General features: G+C 43.7%; 1 protein-coding gene and 1 pseudogene across 1 annotated transcript; one reads left to right on the top strand and one right to left on the bottom strand.

Moving 5' to 3' along the window:
- Positions 1–12160: 12160 nt before the first annotated feature.
- LOC123080376 (uncharacterized) lies at positions 12161–16874 on the bottom strand (the record flags this gene model as incomplete). Its single annotated transcript, XM_044503286.1, has 2 exons — positions 16328–16874; positions 12161–12807 (listed from the first exon to the last, which is right to left on the bottom strand). Coding segments are annotated over exons 1-2 (717 nt in total), but the record flags the coding sequence as incomplete, so codon positions are not given.
- Positions 16511–21501, top strand: LOC123080366 (uncharacterized; annotated as a pseudogene).
- Positions 21502–22953: the final 1452 nt, after the last annotated feature.

Genomic DNA, 22953 nt, shown 5'->3' with positions numbered 1-22953 from the left:
TCATCCACCCCTCCACTGTCTACTGTTCATCCAGCCCTCCACGGGGTTGTCCTATTCATCCAGCCCTCCACGGGGTCTTGTTCATCCAGCCCCAACCGGCTCGATCGATCGGGGTCCTCTTCATCCAAAGGCAACACCACGGGGTCCTATTCATCCACCCCCACCGCTCACTGTTCATCCAACCCCCCCCCCTCGTAACTGTCACTGTTCATCCAAACTCCCCTACAATGCTCACTGTTCATCCAGAGGTAGCATCGATCGGCTTCAGTTAGCAGCAGTAGCGAAGGAATCGCTCGATCGCTCAGGTTCAGTAACGCGTAGCCTGCAGTGCAATCGCTCGGGTTCAGTTAGGCGACGCCTCGCTCGGGTTCATTTAGAGCCCAATGCCTCGCACACATGCATGTACGTGTATGAGAGAAATGTGCATCGCTCGGCCCCCGGCCACCCACCGTAACCGGGAACTCCCCGAAATTTTCCTCGCCCTCGCTTCTACCATGGTTATTTCCGTCATGGACGGCTCAAAGAATGTCATGCCGCTGCGTCTCTGGCCCGCCCAGGATGAAAAGCCCATTTTCTGTCATGATTTTTTGTCATAGAAGTAGGAGCCCACCACATCTATGATGATACCGGGTTTTGTCACAATTATCGTCATAGAAGTGTCAAAAGTATGACAGAAAAAAATTTTGTTCGACCCAAAATGTCACGGATGTCTTTTTTTATAGTGGTCGCAGCCCCAAACTTTCAGAAACGACAACTTGGGTTTCTTGCCAAACCACAGTTCATAAGGTGTCGTCTCAACGGATTTAGATTGTGCCCTATTTAACGTGAATGCAGCCGTCTCTAAAGCATAACCCCAAAACGATAGCGGTAAATCAGTTGAGACATCATAGGTCGCACCATATCTAATAAAGTGCGGTTACGACGTTCGGACACACCATTACGTTGTGGTGTTCCGGGTGGCGTGAGTTGCGAAACTATTCTGCATTGTTTCAAATGAAGACCAAACTCGTAACTCATATATTCTCCTCCACGATCAGATCGTAGAAACTTTATTTTCTTGTTACGATGATTTTCCACTTCACTCTAAAATTCTTTGAACTTTTCAAATGTTTCAGACTTATGTTTCATCAAGTAGATAAATGCATATTTGCTCAAATCATCTGTGAAGGTGAGAAAATAACGATATCCGCCGCGAGCCTCAATATTCATCGAACCACATACATCAGTATGTATGATTTCCAACAAATCTGCTGCTTGCTCTGTTGTTCCGGAGAACAGAGTTTTAGTCATCTTGCCCATGAGGCATGGTTCACAAGTGCCAAGTGATTCATAATTAAGTGATTCCAAAAGTCCATCAGAATGGAGTTTCTTCATGCGCTTTACACCAATATGACCTAAACGGTAGTGCCACAAATAAATTGCACTATCATTATCAACTCTGCATCTTTTGGCTTCAATATTATGAATATGTGTATCACTACTATCGAGATTCAATAAAAATAGACCCCTCTTCAAGGGTGCATGACCATAAATAGAACAACCATTATTCTTGGATTTAAATGAATAACCGTCTCGCATCAAACAAGATCCAGATATAATGTTCATGCTTAATGCTGGCACCAAATAACAATTATTCATGTCTAAAACTAATCCGGAAGGTAGATGTAGAAGTAGCGTTCCGACAGTCATCACATCGACTTTGGAACCATTTCCCATGCGCATCGTCACATCTTCCTTAGCCAATCTTCGCTTAATCTGTAGTCCCTGTTTCGAGTTGCAAATATTAGCAACAAAACAAGTATCAAATACCCAGGCACTACTGCGAGCATTAGTAAGGTACACATCAATAACATGTATATCACATATACCTTTGTTCACCTTGCCATCCTTCTTATCCGCCAAATACTTGGGGCAGTTCCGCTTCCAGTGACCAGTCCCTTTGCAGTAGAAGCACTCAGTCTCAGGCTTAGGTTCAGACTTGGGTTTCTTCACTTGAGCAGCAACTTGCTTGCCGTTTTTCTTGAAGTTCCCCTTCTTCCCTTTACCCTTTTTCTTGAAACTAGTGGTCTTGTTGACCATCAACACTTGATGCTCCTTCTTGATTTCTACCTCCGCACCTTTAGCATCGCGAAGAGCTCGGGAATTGTCTTGTTCATCCCTTGCATATTATAATTCATCATGAAGCTCTTGTAGCTTGGTGGCAGTGATTGAAGAATTCTGTCAATGACACTATCATCAGGAAGATTAACTCCCAGTTGAATCAAGTGATTGTTATACCTAGACATTTTGAGTATATGCTCACTGACAGAACTATTCTCCACCATCTTGCAGCTGTAGAACTTATTGCAGACTTCATATCTCTCAATCCGGGCATTTGCTTGAAATATTAACTTCAACTCCTCGAACATCTCATATGCTCCATGACGTTTAAAACATCGTTGAAGTCCCAGTTCTAAGCAGTAAAGCATGGCACACTGAACTATCGAGTATTCATCAGCTTTGCTCTGTCAGACGTTCACAATGTCCGATGTTGCTCCTGCAGCGGGTCTTGCACCTACAGGTGCTCCCAGGACGTAATTCTTCTGTGTAGCAATGAGGATAATCCTCAAGTTACGGACCCAGTCTGCGTAATTGCTACCATCATCTTTCAACTTAGCTTTCTCAAGGAACGCATTAAAATTCAAAGGAACAGTAGCACGGGCCATTGATCTACAACAACATAGACATGCAAAATACTATCAGGTACTAAGTTCATGATAAATTAAAGTTCAATTAATCATATTACTTAAGAACTCCCACTTAGATAGACATCCCTCTAATCATCTAAGTGATCACGTGATCCAAATCAACTAAACCATGTCCGATCATCACGTGAGATGGAGTAGTTTTCAATGGTGAACATCACCATGTTGATCATATCTACTATATGATTCACGCTTGACCTTTCGGTCTCAGTGTTCCGAGGCCATATCTGCATATGCTAGGCTCGTCATGTTTAACCCGAGTATTCTACGTGTGCAGAACTGGCTTGCACCCGTTGTACGTGAACGTAGAGCTTATCACACCCGATCATCACATGGTGTCTCGGCACGATGAACTTTCGCAATGGTGCATACTCAGGGAGAACACTTGTACCTTGAAATTTCGTGAGAGATCATCTTATAATGCTCCCGTTAATCAAAGCGAAATAAGATGCATAAAGGATAAACATCACATGCAATCAATATAAGTGATATGATATGGCCATCGTCATCTTGTGCCTTTAATCTCCATCTCCAAAGCACCATCATGATCACCATCATCATCGGCGCGACACCTTGATCTCCATTGTAGCATCGTTGTCGTCTCGCCAACTATTGTTTCTACGACTATGGCTACCACTTAGTGATAAAGTAAAAACAATTACAGGATGATTGCATTGCATATAATAAAGAGACAACCATATGGCTCCTACCAGTTGCCGATAACTCTGTTACAAAACATGATCATCTCTTACAATAAAATTTAGTATCATGTCTTGACCATATCACATCACAACATGCCCTGCAAAAACAAGTTAAACGTCCTTACTTTGTTGTTGCAAGTTTTACGTGGCTGCTACGGGCTAAGCAAGAACCGTTCTTACCTACGCATCAAAACCACAATGATTTTTTGTGAAGTCTGTTGTTTTAACCTTCAACAAGGACCGGGTGTAGCCACACTCGATTCAACTAAAGTTGGAGAAACTGTCACCCGCCAGCCACCTGTGTGCAAAGCACGCCGGTAGAGCTAGTCTCGCGTAAGCGTACGCGTAATGTCGGTCCGGGCCGCTTCATCCAACAATACCCCGAACCAAAGTATGACATGTTGGTAAGCAGTATGACTATTATCACCCACAACTCATTTGTGTTCTACTCGTGCATATAACATCTACGCATAAACCTGGCTCTGATACCATTGTTGGGGAACGCAGTAATTTCAAAAAAGATCCTACGATCATGCAAGATCTATGTGATGCATAGCAACGAGCGGGAGAGTGTTGTCCACATACCCCTGTAGACCATATGCGGAAGCGTCAAGTGACGCGGTTGATATAGTCGAATGTCTTCACGATGCAACCGATCAAGTACTGAAAGCACGTCACCTCCGCGATCTGCACACATTCAGCTCGGTGACGTCCCACGAACTCTAGATCCAACTGAGGCCGAGGGAGAGTTTCGTCGGCACGACGGCGTGGCGACGGTGATGATGAAGTTACCGGCGCAAGGCTTCGCCTAAGCACTACGACGATATGACCGAGGTGGAATATGGTGGAGGGGGGCACGGCACACGGCTAAACAATCAACATGTGTGTCTATGGGGTGCCCCCTCCCTCGTATATAAAGGAGTGGAGGAGGGGGGAGGGCCAGCCCTCTATGGCGCGCCCTGGAGGAGTCCTACTCCCACCGAGAGTAGGATTAACCCCCCCCCCCTAGTTGGACTAGGAGAGGAAGGAAGGGGGAGGAAGGACAAAGGAAAGGGGGGGTCGGCCCCCCACCCAATTTGGATTGGGCTTGGGGGCGCGCCCTCCACCTGGCCGCCTCCTCCTCTCTCCCACTAAGGCCCAATAAGGCCCATACACTCCCCGGGGGGTTCCGGTAACCCCCCCCCCCCCCCCGGTACTCCGGTAAATGCCCGAACTTATCTGGAACCATTCTGATGTCCAAACATAGTCATCCAATATATTGATCTTTATGTCTTGATCATTTCGAGACTCCTCGTCATGTCCGTGATCACATCCGAGACTCTGAACTACCGTCGGTACATCAAAACACATAAACTCATAATACTGATCATCATCAAACTTTAAGCGTGCGGACCCTACGGGTTCGAGAACTATGTAGACATGACCGAGACACGTCTCCGGTCAATAACCAATAGCGGAACATGGATGCTCATATTGGTTCCTACATATTCTACGAAGATCTTTATTGGTCAAACCGCATAATAACATATGTTGTTCCCTTTGTCATCGGTATGTTACTTGCCCGAGATTTGACCGTCGGTATCTCAATACCTAGTTCAATCTCGTTACTGACAAGTCTCTTTACTCATTCCGTAATGCATCATTCCGTAACTAACTTATTAGTCACATTGCTTGCAAGGCTTATAGTGATGTGCATTACCGAGAGGGCCCAGAGATACCTCTCTGACAATCGGAGTGACAAATCCTAATCTTGATCTATGCTAACTCAACAAACACCATTGGAGACACCTGTAGAGCATCTTTATATTCACCCAGTTACGTTGTGACGTTTGATAGCACACAAAGTGTGAAGGAAATATGCCCTAGAGGCAATAATAAAGTTATTATTTATTTCCTTATTTCATGATAAATGTTTATTATTCATGCTAGAATTGTATTAACTGGAAACATAATACTTGTGTGAATACATAGACCAACATAACGTCACTAGTATGCCTCTACTTGACTAGCTCATTAATCAAAGATGGTTATGTTTCCTAACCATAGACATGTGTTGTCATTTGATTAATGAGGTCACATCATTAGGAGAATGATGTGATTGACATGACCCATTCCGTTAGCCTAGCACTTGATCGTTTAGTATGTTGCTATTGCTTTCTTCGTGACTTAAACATGTTCCTGTAACTATGAGATTATGCAACTCCCGTTTGCCGGAGGAACACTTTGGGTGCTACCAAACATCACAACATAACTGGGTGATTATAAAGGAGTACTACAGGTGTCTCCAAAGGTACATGTTGGGTTGGCGTATTTCGAGATTAGGTTTTGTCACTCCGATTGTCGGAGAGGTATCTCTGGGCCCTCTTGGTAATGCACATCACTATAAGCCTTGCAAGCAATGTAGCTAATAAGTTAGTTACGGAATGATGCATTACGTAACGAGTAAAGAGACTTGCCGGTAACGAGATTGAACTAGGTATTGGGGATACCGACGATCGAATCTCGGGCAAGTAACATACCGATGACGAAGGGAACAAAGTATGTTGTTATGCGGTTTGACCGATAAAGATCTTCGTAGAATATGTAGGAGCCAATATGGGCATCCAGGTTACGCTATTGGTTATTGACCAAGAATAGTTCTAGGTCATGTCTACATAGTTCTCGAACCCGTAGGGTCCGCACGCTTAAGGTTTCGATGACAGTTATATTATGAGTTTATGAGTTTTGATGTACCAAAGGAGTTCAGAGTCCCGGATGAGATCGGGGACATGACGAGGAGTCTCGAAATGGTCGAGACATAAAGATTGATATATTGGACGACTATATTCGGAGTTCGGAAAGGTTCCGAGTGATTCAGGTATTTTTTGCAGTACCGGAGAGTTACGGGAATTCGCCGGGGAGTATATGGGCCTTATTGGGCCATACGGGAATAGAGGAGAGAGGCAAAAAGGAAGGAGGCTTGCGCCCCTTTCTGGTCCGAATTGGACAAGGGGCGCAGCCCCCCTTTCCTTCTTCCTCTCCCCCTCTTTCCCCTTCTCCTACTCCAACAAGGGAGGTGGAATCCTACTAGGACTAGGGAGTCCTAGTAGGACTCCACACTTGGCGCGCCCCCTCCTAGGGCCGGCCTCCTCCCCCCTTGCTCCTTTATATACGGGGGCAGGGGGACACCCCATGACACAAGTTGATCTACGGATCGTTCCTTAGCCGTGTGCGGTGCCCCCCTTCACCATATTCCACCTCGGTCATATCGTCGTGGAGTTTAGGCGAAGCCCTGCGCCGGTAGAACATCATCATCATCACCACGCCGTCGTGCTGACGGAACTCATCCCCGAAGCTTTGCTGGATCGGAGCCCGGGGATCGTCATCGAGCTGAACGTGTGCAGAACTCGGAGGTGCCGTACGTTCGGTACTTGGATCGGTCGGATCGTGAAGACGTACGACTATATCAACCGCGTTGTCATAACGCTTCTGCTTACGGTCTACGAGGGTACGTGGATAACACTCTCCCCTCTCGTTGCTATGCCATCACCGTGATCTTGCGTGTACGTAGGAAATTTTTTGAAATTACTACGTTACCCAACAAAGTGTTCCTCCGGTATTCGGGAGTTGCATAATCTCATAGTCATAGGAACATGTATAAGTCATGAAGAAAACAATAGCAACAAACTAAACGATCAAGTGCTAAGCTAATGGATGGGTCAAGTCAATCACATCATTCTCTAATGATGTGATCCCGTTAATCAAATGACAACTCATGTCTATGGCTAGGAAACTAAACCATCTTTGATTAACGAGCTAGTCAAGTAGAGGCATACTAGTGACACTCTGTTTGTCTATGTATTCACATATGTACTAGGTTTCCGGTTAATACAATTCTAGCATGAATAATAAACATTTATCATGATATAAGGAAATATAAATAACAACTTTATTATTGCCTCTAGGGCATATTTCCTTCATCTTCATGTGGCTTTGCATGGCCTCTTCAGTGTGGGTTGGGGCGATGATCGCCTACGGGCTACGACGAAGTCGGAGTCGTTTGCTCAGCGTTTTAAGGTTTGTGATGATGCCTACTAGGGGAGAAGTGATGATGATGAAGCATGCATGCTGTCTTGATGATGCCCTTGTTGGACAGAGTGTGTGTGTGGGGTATCCAGTGTGTGCCACTCAGCGGTTGGCGATGGTTTTCGTTCGGTTTTTCATTAATTAACTAGGCAACTCTTTTCTGCTTAATTAATGTATGGGGCAAATCTTTTGCCTCTATTTCAAAAAAAAGGTTATTCATGTTTCTACAAAAAAATTACATTTTTCAAATATTGTACTACTATTTAAATTAAAAAATATCATTACGTGTTCAAGAAATGTTCATGCCATGTTCAAAAATACTCATGTATCTTTTTTTTAAATAACGATAGCATTCGAAAACAATGTTCACACATTTCAAAAAAAATGTGCAGTTTTTAAATGTTATACAATGTAAAAAAAACATGTTTGCACAATTCAAAAAAGTAACATTCACAAAATGTTCCTGATATTTTAAAAAATATGGATGCGTTTCAAAAATATGTCATGACAATTTACAAAAACATGATGTCAAAAACAATTTGCGTAGTTCAAAAATATTTCATAATAAAATATTCAATGTGTATTTGAAAAATATTTAACACGTATCCATTTTTTCAAAACATGTGTTTGAAAACAAATTCATCATGTATATTTAAGAAATGTTCAAAATTTCCGCCCATAGCCGAGGAGCGTCCCTGACTTGAAGACCAGTTCAGGAGCTACTAATGATGTCCTGACTAGGGGGTACTCACCATATCGTCTCCCGACCAGTGTGACGGGCAAAGGAGCTCCTTGGTGATTCACTAATAGGCCACACCCAAACGACCCACGGCGTACACAAGCAGGATTCCCGAAGGCTTGGCGCGCGCACTCCAAGATCAGAAGTCGTCTACACCACGATCTACCAAATATGTAGCTGACATATGTGTAACCCTAGACCCCTTGGTGCCTATATAAACCGGGGGTAGGGCGCATAGAGGACACATAAGATCTCATGGTAGAAACACATGTACTTTGTACTTCACCCCGTCACTACAACAAAAGCAGGAACGTAGGGTATTATCTTTTCGAGAGAGCCTGAACCTGGGTTAAAAAAAACCTTGCATCTCTTGCTACCATCGTACTTAGGCTAGAGCTCGGGACCCCTTATCCGAGATTCGCCGGAATTGACTCTGACAAGAGGTACCCCAGCCGCACCAGAGATCAGACCTCAAGTTCGATGCCTCGGTGTCTCATTAATGTGGATTGTCTTCTTGTGTGAGGAGGTGTTCCCGTCTATACCGAGGTGCCCGTGGTGGCTTCATAAGTCTTCAAGTTCTACAACTTCAACTCGATATCCAGTAGACATTTTTTTTTGTTTCCGTCAACAACGCCATGACTCATCTTCCCCGCAAACTGCACAACTACTTGTCGTGGCCATATTCCTCTCAAGTAGAACATCCCCTGGTGGAAGAGAACTTTTCGCAACGAAACATACGAGCTTACATCTCAAAAAAAGAAAAAGAACACATGCAAACTTTTGGCTGAAACTATACTTCACTAAGAGAATGCCCGTGCGTTGCCACGGGCTTTTAATTTATCTTTTTTTCTGATTAAACCTATGAATGCAATTCATATCAAATTTCACATGTATAATTTTTTTCTGATTGTGCATATCAAATTACATGTAAGCACACACAGCACATGTAAGCACACACAGCATGTGCCATCTGAAAATAAGTAATCCTTAGTGGTACATGAATCACCTCATATACGTCCACAGTACATCTATATTCCTATTTTTTGTTGGTTACATCAATATTCATTGATTTACCATTGAGGATGGAAGGCACCTTGCAACAACTTGGATATAAGCGACGCCTCTTGCTCGGTCCCTGGAAACCAAAAATTAGAGTGGGACCAAATTAGACGATCACATGGAAAAAGCAACTACCATAGTTTGAAAGATAGCACCAGGACATCAATTTTTTGGCTCGCTTCCTCTCCAAGTGTTGCTCCTTTTTCCTTGTAGCCCTAGTTCAAGATACATCCATACCTAAATAAATCTAAGACAAGTAATTGGCACGGAAGTTGTAATCCTTAAATATATTTGCTCGTGCGTTGCAACAGGCATACATGTTCTAGTCTCACTCTCTCTGTCTCCCACCTTATTAAGCGTTGGAAAATTCTTGTTTTCTATCTTCTGCAACCAACTTACTCCAGCCTCTCAAATTCCCTACCTCAATTAGTTCAGTATCCAAATATATATACACACAATAAGAATTCGACACACAATGTATTTGGGAAAATAATACATATGTGCGTCCAGAATTTAACATTTCATGGGTTGACAGTCCCTCATATCTGACCTCCGTGGAAGCAGTCTGATGTAGAAAAACTGCAAACTTGGACATGCCAATCTACAGCTTCTCCACTTTCATGCATGTGAGGCTACATCTTATCAAGGGACGCCAATGAACAAACAAATTACTAAAATACGACGACAATTTGGTGGGCAAAATGATATAGTTGTGTAAAGCCACTATAAAATTTAACATCAAAAGATCTGAGGAGCTTATTTTGTTCTGGTGGCCGCAAAGGAACTAATCTAACATGTACAGATACAAATAAAGTCAAGAGACGCACATAATAACCATACATCACCAGATCAAATATATGAATACTATCCAAGTAATCTCATTCACGTATTCCTAATTAGATCAATAATCTTGAAAACATAATATTTCTTCTGAAACTCTTGGATCTAGGAGATTTGCATGAAAAGATCGAGTACTCCCTCCGTTTCTTTTTAATGTGCATATAAAATTTGGTAAAAGTCAAACTTTGTCAACTTTGACTAAGTTTGTAGGGAAAAATATAAAGATTCACAATATGAAATTAATATTATTAGATGCATCATTAAATTAATTTTCATATCATATAGCTTTAGTAATGCAGATGTTGATATTTTTTCCTACAAAGTTAGTCAAACTTTACAAACTTTCACTTTGACTAAATTTTATATGCGGACTAAAAAGAAACGGAGGGACTATGTAAATTAATTTGTGACGGGACTACTAAGCTCATTTATTATCTCAAAAGCAATCCTACTGGAAAAAAACAATGATAATTGGCAGTTCTATGCCTCTACTTTAGCTACTCTGTGTTCATATCCTTCCTTTGGACTGGGAACCCTCTATTTCTATCATTCTATTAGATAACAAATGATGCAAGCGAATTAAAAATAGTACTGGTTATTGACTACATCTTAATTAAGTTGTACCTTATAAGCTGATTAAGTTATAGTGGGCTACAGAGTTATATTGTTCATCCAGGCAGCAAATATCTTCACATATTCTATTATAATAGTTGTCACCATGGAGACACCTGCATTTACAGTTGACATAGCTAATCCATATAACTAAAAATAACTTTTATAGCTTCCATTATATTTTTGCATATGAAGACATCTGGCGTTTCACACTTTCATAACACATGAAGTACTACGACGTTACAAAGAACATTAGAGCAGATGTTAAATCAATTTCTTCTCAAATTCAGAATGAGGATCGGGTGGTGGATGCATAAATAGTTTTGACTATTCGTCACCCTCAATGAGGAATAGTTATTCTTCACCCCCTTTATTTTAACATCAATGCACCATAATTTTACGTTTCATAAATTTTTGTCTTCTTTCATACGTAATAAGAGAACGTAAAAAATAATATAATCACTGTAAAAAATATTTTATGTTACGTAAAATTACACACGTAAAAATATAGTGTAAAATATACATAAAATGCAATTTTTTTCTGGTCATATGATCTATATTTTTTTTATGCCAAATTTTACGTAGTGAATCGACATGAACGTAACTATTTATATTCCATATGTAATTTATTTATGAAGCGATCGTAAAATTACCTTGGGTGAAGAATAATTTATTTTGCACTCGGGATAATGAATAGTAACTAATATATATATGGAGAGCTTCAAATCTGGAGAGCTGGGAGAGTGAGCCTCTCGGGGATTGGTAGGTCAGTGCCCCCAAACTGCAGCGACAGGAGGCAAGGGAGATGCTCGGCATGGAAGGGTGAGATCTAGAAGATGGAGAACCTGATGATGGTGGCGGCACCTAGGAAAATATATGCATCCAACACACTATCAACTATTTGCAAATCAGACACATGTCTGGAGTGAATACATCAAATCCTTGTCATTTTAAATTAACCACAGAATTGCCTCCATTATCAGTAAAAATTTAACTACTCACCATGGAGAGTAAATTGCACAGAAGTACCACAATTGGGGCATTAGAAGCAGATTGGTACCAAGTTTGGTAATTTTTACGTGTCAGTACCAAGTCTGGGGCTAGACGTTACAAAAAGGTCTAAATCACGTATAAACGCGTATTGACGGTGTATCTGAACGGCGGGACCCGCATGTCAGCTGCCGATGTGGCATTCTTTTTGCAGAAACCCCCTCGAGCCCGAGCCCAAGCTCCTTTGCCTCCCGTAACCCCCGCCCCGCCCTGGCCTCCTCCTCGCCGCGCCGCCGGCCGGCCACCGGAGCACCACCACCGGCGACCAGGACCAGGCCGTCCCTGCACCCTACCTCTCTCTCCTTCTCTTCCTCCTTCCATTTTTTCTTTTCTCTCTCTCTCTCTCTCTCTCTCTCTCTCTCTCTCACCCGAAGCTCTCTCTCTTGACGCGCCGCCTTGGTCCCCGTCTTCTTGGACTCCAGCGGCCGCATAGCCTCCTCCAGCGCCCACGCCTCCTCGATCCTCGCGTCCTGCAGCATCGCATCCCGCACCGCCTCCTGCAGCTCCAGCGAGGGTGGAACCCCGTCGGAGGCCATCTCGCCGAGGGCGACGAGCGCGCTCTTGGGGTCCCTGAGCCTGCAGAACCCGGCGACGGCGATGCCGTAGGTGGCGGCGTCGGGCCGGCGTGGGGAGTCGGGGCGGCAGAGCCAGCGGAGCACGGAGGCGGCCTCGTGGGCGCGGCGCATCGCGAGGAGGTCGCCGAGGAGCGAGGTGGCGAGCGGGAGCGGCGAGGGGCGGACGGGGTGGTGGCGGAGCGCGGTGAGCAGGGCGAAGGCCGAGGTGAGCGTGGGGAGGGAGGCGAGGTGCTCCGCGAGCGGAGGGAACGGGAGGCGCTCCGGGGAGCCGGGCAGGAGGAGCGCCGCGGAGAGGAGGCGGCCGGCGGCGGGGACATGGCCCTCGGAGATGAGTCGCGGGATGAGCGCGGAGATGGCGTTGAGCTCGGACGGGGAGAGGGGGGAGGGAGGCGCTTCCGTTGTGCAGAGGCCCCGAAGAAGACGGTGGAGGCCACGAGCAGAGGCCGCGGCGGTGCGAGCAGGGGCAGCTCCGGCGCAAGCGGTGGCCGTGGTGATGTGAGTGGGAGCTCGGGCTCGATGGATTATCCCCTCAATCCAGACCGGGCGCCGCTGTGCGGGGGGTTTCTGCAAAAAGAATGCCACATCGGCAGCTGACATGCGGGCCCCGCCAGTCAGATACACCGTCAATACGCGTTTATACGCGATTTAGACCTTTTTATAACGTCTAGCCCCAGACTTGGTACTGACACGTAAAAATTACCAAACTTGGTACCAATCTGCTTCCAATGCCCCAATTGTGGTATTTCTGTGCAATTTACTCCACCATGGAGCTAGTACTCCGGCACCACTCTACTGTTGACAGCATGCTTTATTCGACAACTTGATGCATGAGCAGAAGTACCTATTAGATCTGAAAGAGCCTGATTGGTCTAGCTGAACTAATTCACACAATTATAAGACATCATATTTGATTACTTAGATGGCAGTGTTCCGATAATTTCTCAGTAAACCAAAGGGATCAGTGAATCGCACCAAACATGGTAGAAACACAAATACAAGTACCGTTCCACATATCTACTGGTAAAAAAAACTGCAGATGGATGGAAGCACTTGTAATCCATATAATAGGCCCATTCATATTACTGATATACTGATGATCTAAAGAAATACAAGTACTGTTTCACATATCTGTTGGTAAAAAAAACTGCAGATGGATGCATGGTAGCACTTGTAATCCATATAACAGGCCCATTCATAATTTCATATTACTGATATACTGATGTGCTAAGGAAATATTCATAGGCTGACACTACCAGGTTAATAACTTAATTGGTGAAGTGATGTACAGATCGAGCAGGAACACCCAAGATCAAGCAGGAAGGCCTGGGAAACAAACATGAAAATATATCGACCGAAGGACCAAAGGCCGAGTAGGAATTTCATACTCAATTGAATGCCCCATGACCGATCGATGGACATGAGGCTGCGGCCGCTGTCGTGTGCTACTGCGTTCCCGGCGGCATGGAGGATAGCGTGTCCTTGGCACCGGTGGCAGCTCTGTGCATACACGTCCTCAATCTTGGCAGCCAATAGAACACCTTAGGACCACGCGTGCAGAGGAGCCACGTGGGCTGGTAGTGTCATGGGACAGTGGCGACGACGGGGATGAGTGGCGGCAGCGGAGCCAAGGAGCACACGAAGCCAAAATAAGCTAGTCAGATCAATCTTTCCAATACTACTCCTCAGCCATTTCTTGCCCTAATATTAAAATGTTTAATGGAAAAGGAATTCCTATACCTGAGAATTGCACAAGCATTCCTGTACACCAGTCCAACCGGTACGGTTAGTGGAGGCCGATTGTCCTTGTCTGGATAGTCTCCTTCATCACTGAACGATCTTTGGCAAGACCAAGTTCTGAGCTCTGCAGTTTTACAACCCTCCTCCTTTAAATTAGTTGAGTTGCGCCCCCCGAGGTAGTAGCATTGTCATAGCTGCTTTCCTAGAATACACAGAACAGATCTAAGTAACTTGATGAGTCCAGTTCACAACATCGTGTAACACCTGTATGTTAAGTTAACCATGCTCTATACAAAAAGAAGTGTGACATAGCTGTTTGGAAACATACTACAGAAACTCTACTTTTCTGAAGATTGAAGCCCCATTGACAGCTCTAGATCACATACACATAACAGGCATATATGTAGGGATCTCGGTTTAAAGTTTCAACTTTGCAACTGTACATTGTAAAAATTATGTTCGATCCCCAAATTCTGCTTGTGATATGCATGCAGGGGTGATCAACACTGTTCTATGGAAACCATGGCGAACTAACCTTGTGAAGGAATTTGTCATGGAGCAGAAGGGCAAGTACTGGCTGATTTAGATCGAATCGTCAGTTCCGCACCAGCTGCGGCCACGGATGGAGAAGTTCGAGCTCTCCGAGTGAAACTCATATTCGGCTGTCCCGCGACATTTGCCCGTGCGTTGATCACCCGCTAAGAGCAAGAACATGATGAGAAATTATGAGTAATTTCTAAGTAGTAAATTTATATAAGGATCAATATCTATACTTTGGAAAGATTACTTAAGAGTCTGTTGGATGAATTCTACTGAACATCTATGATGAAATATATCATTAGTCACACGTACAATTCCGAAGATGAAATATATGAAGTATTAGTAATGCGAGCCAAAAATTATAGGAAAGCAATTCAAAATATTAGGGGTAATGAAAGCTTCCATTTTCTAAATAACCTCGCAGGGGGGATATCTTGGTAGTTTACGATATATATGTGGCAAGAACTGCGTGTTTAACATGAAATTATGTGTTAGTGTATTAGAAAAAGAACATATACACATACAACAATTTCTTAACAATAAAAATGGCATGAGACAGTAGAAGAAAACTAACCTGATGTGTAGCCCACTGATCTGTAACCAATTATGTGTATTCTGTAGCATAATAGTACAGCTTACCAGGAAAACTGATAATTTGTATGCACTTTCTATTAAAATCAATGACCCAATCATATTTCTGTTCATACCAATGTACTTGTCCATTATCTTCCTTGAATCTTTCTCTGAAGGTCTAAGGCCTAGCTATTAGACATTTTGGAGAGAGATTCCCCTTTTTGTACATTTACCATAATAATTATACCAACATATTCATGTAAAATCCCTGTTGCTACAGCTTGCATCAGAGCATCTAAAAAATTACAACTTCCATACTACCAATTCTTGCTACAGACCGACTGATCTTTTCTTAAGTTGCATCGATATGTACTGGGCAAGATACACCATGTCGTATCCTGCAAACAAATACAAAATAACAAGAATTCAAAGAAACGATAGTCATAAAAAATAAAAGAATCATAAAAAGATGGATACCACATCAAGATATGTCCATGCTATAGCAATGGTGAATCTTTCTAAATATAGTTGCTCAGTTTACATAGCAGACACTTTCTCAATATAGTGTAAATAACTTAAACGGATATAGATAAACCTTTGCCACTTTTAGATTTCCCAGTTGATGAACATATGAAATTCGGAGCAGTAGAATTCAGACCAGATCGCTTCATGTAATTCTCTCTCAATTCCAAAATGTGTGTGTGCATACAGAGGAGCAGCTAACTGTCGGCAGCAGCAAAGAAGTAGCAAGCTAAGAGGGAGACCTGTGCTCGCGGTTGACGTCATAGGGCAGGTTGCTGACGTACACCTTGGCCTCCACCGGCAACTCCACGTACTCCACGATCCCCTTAACCTCCTCCGTATCTCCTTCCCAGCGTGACGCCTTCCTTGTCCCCCTCATCTCCTCCTCCCTACCTCTCTGTTCCAGCTCCGGCCATGGTTCACCAGGACCTCAACGGCTGCTCCGTCTGCTCGCACGAAATCTCGCCCAAGGCTCTGCCAGTTGAACCACCTCCTTTTGTCTCCGGTGGAGTAGGGATAAAGGGCGGCGGCCGGAGCATAGGTGAGGAGCAACGCCACTCTGAGTCGTCGCTGCCACCGGCTGAGAGACGAATATGGGGAGGGGAGGTGGAGACCCCACGCACGGCGCGGTGGGGCGCATCGGCGACCTCGGCCATGGGTCTCAGATCGATCTGCCATATGTGGGAAGGCCTCGTACGCCATTGCGGAGGTGGAGATCGTGGGGCGGCTGCAACGCAAGGGAAACAGTGGCGCATGGAGAGAAGGATCGTCGAGGTTGCGGCCGGCAAGAAGTCCATCGGTAGCGCAATGGGGGCACCAATCGACGGCGGAGGCGGCCAGTAGTGGACGCCGGCAGCGATGCACGCGCACAAAAGAGAGAGATTGGGAAAAGGGAGAGAGGCCAGCGAACCAGAAATAGAAAGGGATGGCGATCTCAGAGGTCGATGGCGGCGATCTTGGACCTTGGCGGCAGCGATCTTGGATCTCACATGGATGGATCCGTCGCGGACTGGGCGTAGGGGTGGATCGGGCGGCGACGGAGATCGATCTGCTGTGTGAAAGAGGGATCGATCTTAGGGTGTTTTTTTCACCGGTTTATTTCGACGGAGGGTAGAGCAGAGGTGGTAGAATGACGAAAAAAAGCGGTGGTGGAAGGATGACGAAAATAAATCAGCGAAAATAAACCGCACGGACTATTCACCAAGTGCTCCATTAGGAGTAGAGATATAGGGGCACCAATCGACGGCGGAGGCAACCAGTAGTGGACGCCGGCAGCGATGCACGCGCACAAAAGAGAGAGATTGGGAAAAGGGAGAGAGGCCAGCGAACCAGAAATAGAAAGGGATGGCGATCTCAGAGGTCGATGGCGGCGATCTTAGACCTTGGCGGCAGCGATCTTGGATCTCACAGGGATGGATCCGTTGCGGACTGGGTGTAGGGGTGGATCGGGCGGCGACGGAGATCGATCTGCTGTGTGAAAGAGGGATCGATCTCAGGGTGTTTTTTTCACCGGTTTATTTCGATGGAGGGTAGAGCAGAGGTGGTAGAATGACGAAAAAAAGCGGTGGTGGGAGGATGACGAAAATAAACCAGCGAAAATAAACTGCGCGGACTATTCACCAAGTGCTCCATTAGGAGTACAGATATAGGGGCACTAATCGACGGCGGAGGCGGCCAGTAGTGCACGCCGGCAGCGATGCACGCGCACAAAAGAGAGAGATTGGGAAAAGGGAGAGAGGCCAGCGAACTAGAAATAGAAAGGGATGGCGATCTCAGAGGTCGATGGCGGCGATCTTGGACCTTGGCGGCAGCGATCTTGGATCTCACAGGGATGGATCCGTCGCGGACTAGGCGTAAGGGTGGATCGGGCGGCGACAGAGATCGATCTGCTGTGTGAAAGAGGGATCGATCTCAGGGTGTTTTTTTCACCGGTTTATTTCGATGGAGGATAGAGCAGAGGTGGTAGAATGACGAAAAAAAGCGATGATGGAAGGATGACGAAAATAAACCAGCGAAAAAAAACCGCGCGGACTATTCACCAAGTGCTCCATTAAAACTAGAGATATAGGGGCACCAATCGACGGCGGAGGCGGCCAGTAGTGGACGCCGGCAGCGATGCACGCGCACAAAGGAGAGAGATTGGGAAAAGGGAGAGAGGCCAACGAACCAGAAACAGAAAGGGATGACGATCTCAGAGGTCGATGGCGGCGATCTTGGACCGGCAGCGATCTTGGATCTCACAGGGATGGATCCGTCGCGGACTGGGCGTAGGGGTGGATCGGGCGGCGACGGAGATCGATCTGCTGTGTGAAAGAGGGATCGATCTCAGGGTATTTTTTTCACCGGTTTATTTCGATGGAGGGTAGAGCAGAGATGGTAGAATGACAAAAAAAAACGATGATGAGAGGATGACAAAAATAAACCAACGAAAATAATTCGCGCGGACTATTCACCAAGTGCTCCATTAGGAATAGAGATAATTTGGACCAATGTTTCTCCTCTCTGTGGCGGAACCTGTACACACATACGTACCCACCCCGGGCAGTGCTTTGTTTCACGTCGTCTTAGACGAGACCACCTGTGTAACGCCCGCGTGCGTCAAAAGGAGGGAACTTCGCACGGGCGCACGCGCTTGGCCGGCCCACTCTCCGTTTTTAGTTGGTTTGAGTGTCGCGTCGGGTTTACTGTAACGGCCCATACTGTAGCATCCAGTTTACTATAATTGGGCGGTTTTTTGTTCGTTTTTTATTTTAAAAATACACATTGAACATTTTCTTAATATCCGATGGAAATTTTCTTGATATACAATGAACATTGTAATAATACACGATGAATCTTTTTTATATACGATGAACATTGTTGAAAAAACGTGATTATATACATTGAACAATTTTCGAATATGCATTGAACATATTGTAATATACGTTGAACAATTTTTTAATACATGGAACATTTGTGTAATATATGTTGAACAAATTTCAAAACACACAGTGAACATTTGCATAATTTTTGAACAATTTCTAATATACAGTGAACATTTTTATAATGCATGATGGACATTTTTTAGTATAGTGTGAACATTTTCTTAATATATGATGAAAAAAATTGTAATATGTAATGTTTTTTTAAAAAGCACCAAAAATAAATAAAATGGAAAAGAAAGTAAAAGAAATAGAAACAGAAAAATAAGAAAAGAAAGGACCAGAAAAAGGAAAAAAGAGCGAAGTGACCGTGGGCCGGCCCAAACTGGGTTGTCTGGACTCCACGCTTCAGCGAAGACACGCCCTTCTTGATGCTGACAGCATGGTTCCTCCAGTCTAATTGCAGCCTCATTACCGAAGTCTTTGGAGTATTTCTTTGAGTAGAGATTGATACCGTGAAGAAGGTGTTTACAAAAGATTTTATTGTGATTCTTAGTCATAGGAGTTATTTTATCTTTTTTTGGATCTTAGGTCCAAAGCAGTGTACCTGTAATTGTTATCGGTATCAATAGAGTTACAGGTGTTTTTTAAAAAAAGCAATACATTTTTGAAATATGGTACTACCATTTAAATTAAAAAATATCATTGTGCGTTCAAGAAATGTTCATGCCGTGTTAAAAAAATTCTCCTGTATATTTTAAAAAATATGGATAGCATTCAAAAACAACGTTCACACATTTCATAAAAAAATCACGCAGTTTTTAAATGTTATACAATGTAAAAAAGATGTTTTCACAATTCAAAGGAATATCATTCACAAAATGTACGTGATATTTTAAAAAATGTTGATGTGTTTCACAAATATATCATGACATTTTAGAAAAACACAATGTATTTGAAAAATATTTAGCACGTATCGAATTGTTTTTCAAAACATGTGTTTGGAAACAAATTCATCATATACTATATTTAAGAAATGTTCAAAATTTCCGCGCACAGCCGTCGCAACCGTTTTTGCCAGCGCTAAACGCGTTCTCTCCAGTCCAGTCCACTAGGCCGAGGCCTTTTCGGAAAAGCAGACCGAACTGAACTGGGCCGATGGGCTACCCAGCGTGGATCTTCTTATAGTACTACTACAAGTCTTCCTCTGTTTCTCAAAAAAAAAAAAAACTACAAGTCTACCTCTTCCTTTAGATAAGAAAACAGAAGAAGAAAAAAAGAGGAAAGAAAAGGCAACAGAGAAATCCATCTAGGTCTCGGCGGCGGAGGCGGTTTGATCTCACCGCCGGCGATCTCCTCCTTCCTCACCACCCGCCCTCTCCATATCTCGCTCCAGTTACAGTACAGGTACCGCCGTCCTTGTAATTTACCCGGTGGGGATCCGCCACCCCCCAAGGGTTTCGCTTATTCCTGCTGTTAATTATATATCTGATCTGAAGCAGGAGTGGTCGATCGGTCGGTGGCCATGTCGTCCGCCAACGCAACCTGTTGTGTTTCTGGAGAATTTTGGATGTACGTATGCAGACACTACTTTCTTTTTTTGTGTGGATTCATATATGCAACTTTGGGGATATCGTACTTCACATTTGATCTAGTATGAAGGAATCAATAATATTTGAAGAACTTAAGATGCAATCAAGAGCTTGATGAAACGTATGACATAAAGTGAATGCCAATAGATTAGTATCCATACAGTGATTTTTTTATCTTAGACTAAACAAAATAAGCCTTAGATTTCCGGGCTGTCTGTGAGTGTGTGTCTTGGCTCCATTGTGTTTACATCATAATTTCTCTATGTCCATGCATGCAGTGACGGCTCTGCCAGACTGCAGATAGGGGATGGTCCCGTTCCTAGACCATCATCGATTACTCTCAAGGAGTTTGGTGATCTGTGGGTAGCTGACGCCAAACGTCAGTTCAGTCTCAGGCCCAAGTCGCCGTCCCCTGATGAGAAAACGCAGACAAGAGCGTAAGCGCAAGGGCTTGGTCATAGCGCTCAACACGTATGCCAAGCGAAACAACATTCAGGTATGCCAAAATAAATCATAATCAAATATTTATGTTTGCTTGCGTTTTTTGCTTAACGGCCCGTATTAAGGTCTGTTTGAGTTATTATGGAACTAAACTTCTGTTGTAGTTCATTATTTTTACTACTCATGGTTGGCTAGAACATCCATGCAAATCATGTGATTTACTGCTGACCGGTCTGTTATACTCACATGTGTTGATCGCTTCTATTTCAGCTCTCTGAGTTGGAATTTGTGGAAGAGAAAGAGAGGAATCAAGTCGATGGATGCGCAGCACTATATGTGCACTCCAACTTTCTGGTGAAAGGTTCAGATGGCAAACATACTATGTTCTTTGCTGAGATGCGACCTGACTGCACACAGGAAGAGGATGTTGTTCTCTGCACACCTTTGGAAGAAAACAATTATGGTAACTATATACTTGGTGGAATCTCCATGATTTTCCGTTAGTCATATCATGTGCTAATGTATACATATATTTTTCCACGCATCAACAAGGTCATTGTTACGGGTGCGATGATCGAGCAAAGGAGCTTAGGCATCCCTCGGGCGGTGGCTACTTGGGTGGACATAATGAGATGATTTTTCACTTGGAGGAGCTGGACAGTGATGATGACTGTTTTATGTGATGAGAGGAATCTATCCACCAACTAATCTGTTTGGTCTTGGTCTACTATATGCTGAAGGTCTATGACAAGCAAGTTCCTTTTCGAGAAGTACCGTTGTAGCAAGAGGTGATGCATGTGACATGTTATTGTAATATGTATCTTTAATATTAACTAAAATTATGCTCGAATTGGCGTAATAAATTATTGTAACTGAATGAGTATAGGATGATGTGTCCTAAAAAACTCCTGATTTGCGTATTTTAAACCTGCACTGGGAGTCGCAGTATTTCAAATTTTACTTGGTGCGAGATATTCTCTTTACTGGTGTGAAAAGGGAGAGAATATTCGGAAAATGCCAATGAAGGCTGAGCTCTAGGGAGCTCGGTATTTAAAAAAATGAGAAGTCATATTTTCAAGTTTCAAAACAATTCGAAAAGTATTCCGTGGAAACTAATTTAATTTAAAAAGAGGATACAGAGGAGTTTGAGCAACAAGTTTTTTTTTTTAGCAAAATTTGAGCAACAAGTGCGAGAGGATTACAGTCAAAATAATCCATACATATTGAAGAGTGGAATTTTATCTGAGCAATCTTCACATGGCATTAGCTCAAAACAAAACGCCAAGGAGCTTTATCTGTGCGTAAGAGTGAGCCGTTTTGCTAGTCAGGTTAGAGATTCAGGTACACCTCTCCTGAAATCTATGAAGAGGACCTCATTGTTGCACGCCATCTCGCCATTCTCTTGCCTATTCTTTTGAAAGAGAAGTAATCCTGTTACCTTGTGATGTGTAATGATTACCGAGAATATATGATAGGCTTTGCACTGTAAGTGTTACTGCCTTAAAAAACAACTTTTTTGCAAAAAAATAAAATGCATACAAGTATAAAATAAAATGTCACAACGTCATCAAGCAAAGCGTGATAGTTGGTTGCTATTATAAGCCCAACAAACTGAATAAAAACGCAAAAGTTGCTATATGTGCTGATTGTTCCTACTAGATTATACGAATAAGCAGCAGACATTAATCTCGCGGAAAAAAAATCCTTACATATGCAAGCTAATTTCTTCTTTAACTAAAAAATCCTACTGCCAGCCAAGCCTGCTAAGTCTGTTGGACGCTCCATAAAATTCAACACAATAATGAAAAATGCTGGGAATCACCAGCTAGAATGTACAGAAAAATGAAAGGCAAGGCATTGCTAACTTCAACTGACTGACATAAGTTCTGCAGCTCTCTGCAATTAAGCAGACATTACAGTGAGGCTCCAACTCTGCTATAAGATACTCCTATTGCTCTCCATCAGTACATCTGGCATTACAGTGAGGCTCCAAATCTGTGATAACTGAAACATCTACAACCACATGTATGAGGGCTGTCAAGAACTCCTGTCAGATGGCTGCTTTACAAAAAGCGTGGGTATTCTATATCAGTGTCACTTTTAACATGAGCACCATCCTGCAGTACTCAATAACCTAAACACTAGCACGGTACAGATATTTGAGACAACTACAAGCTACTCGGCCAAAACCATCGTCTCCCCACTTTTTACCGTATGAATTTTGAAAGATATAGTATGACAGCCCATCACTTGTCCTGCCGTAACCAACAATCACCACACAATGGGAACAGGCCTGCCCTGC

Source organism: Triticum aestivum, chromosome 1B (genome assembly GCF_018294505.1).
Source record: "Triticum aestivum cultivar Chinese Spring chromosome 1B, IWGSC CS RefSeq v2.1, whole genome shotgun sequence".
Classification (NCBI taxonomy): Eukaryota; Viridiplantae; Streptophyta; class Magnoliopsida; order Poales; family Poaceae; genus Triticum; species Triticum aestivum.
This window is presented reverse-complemented; position numbering and strand designations above follow the sequence as displayed.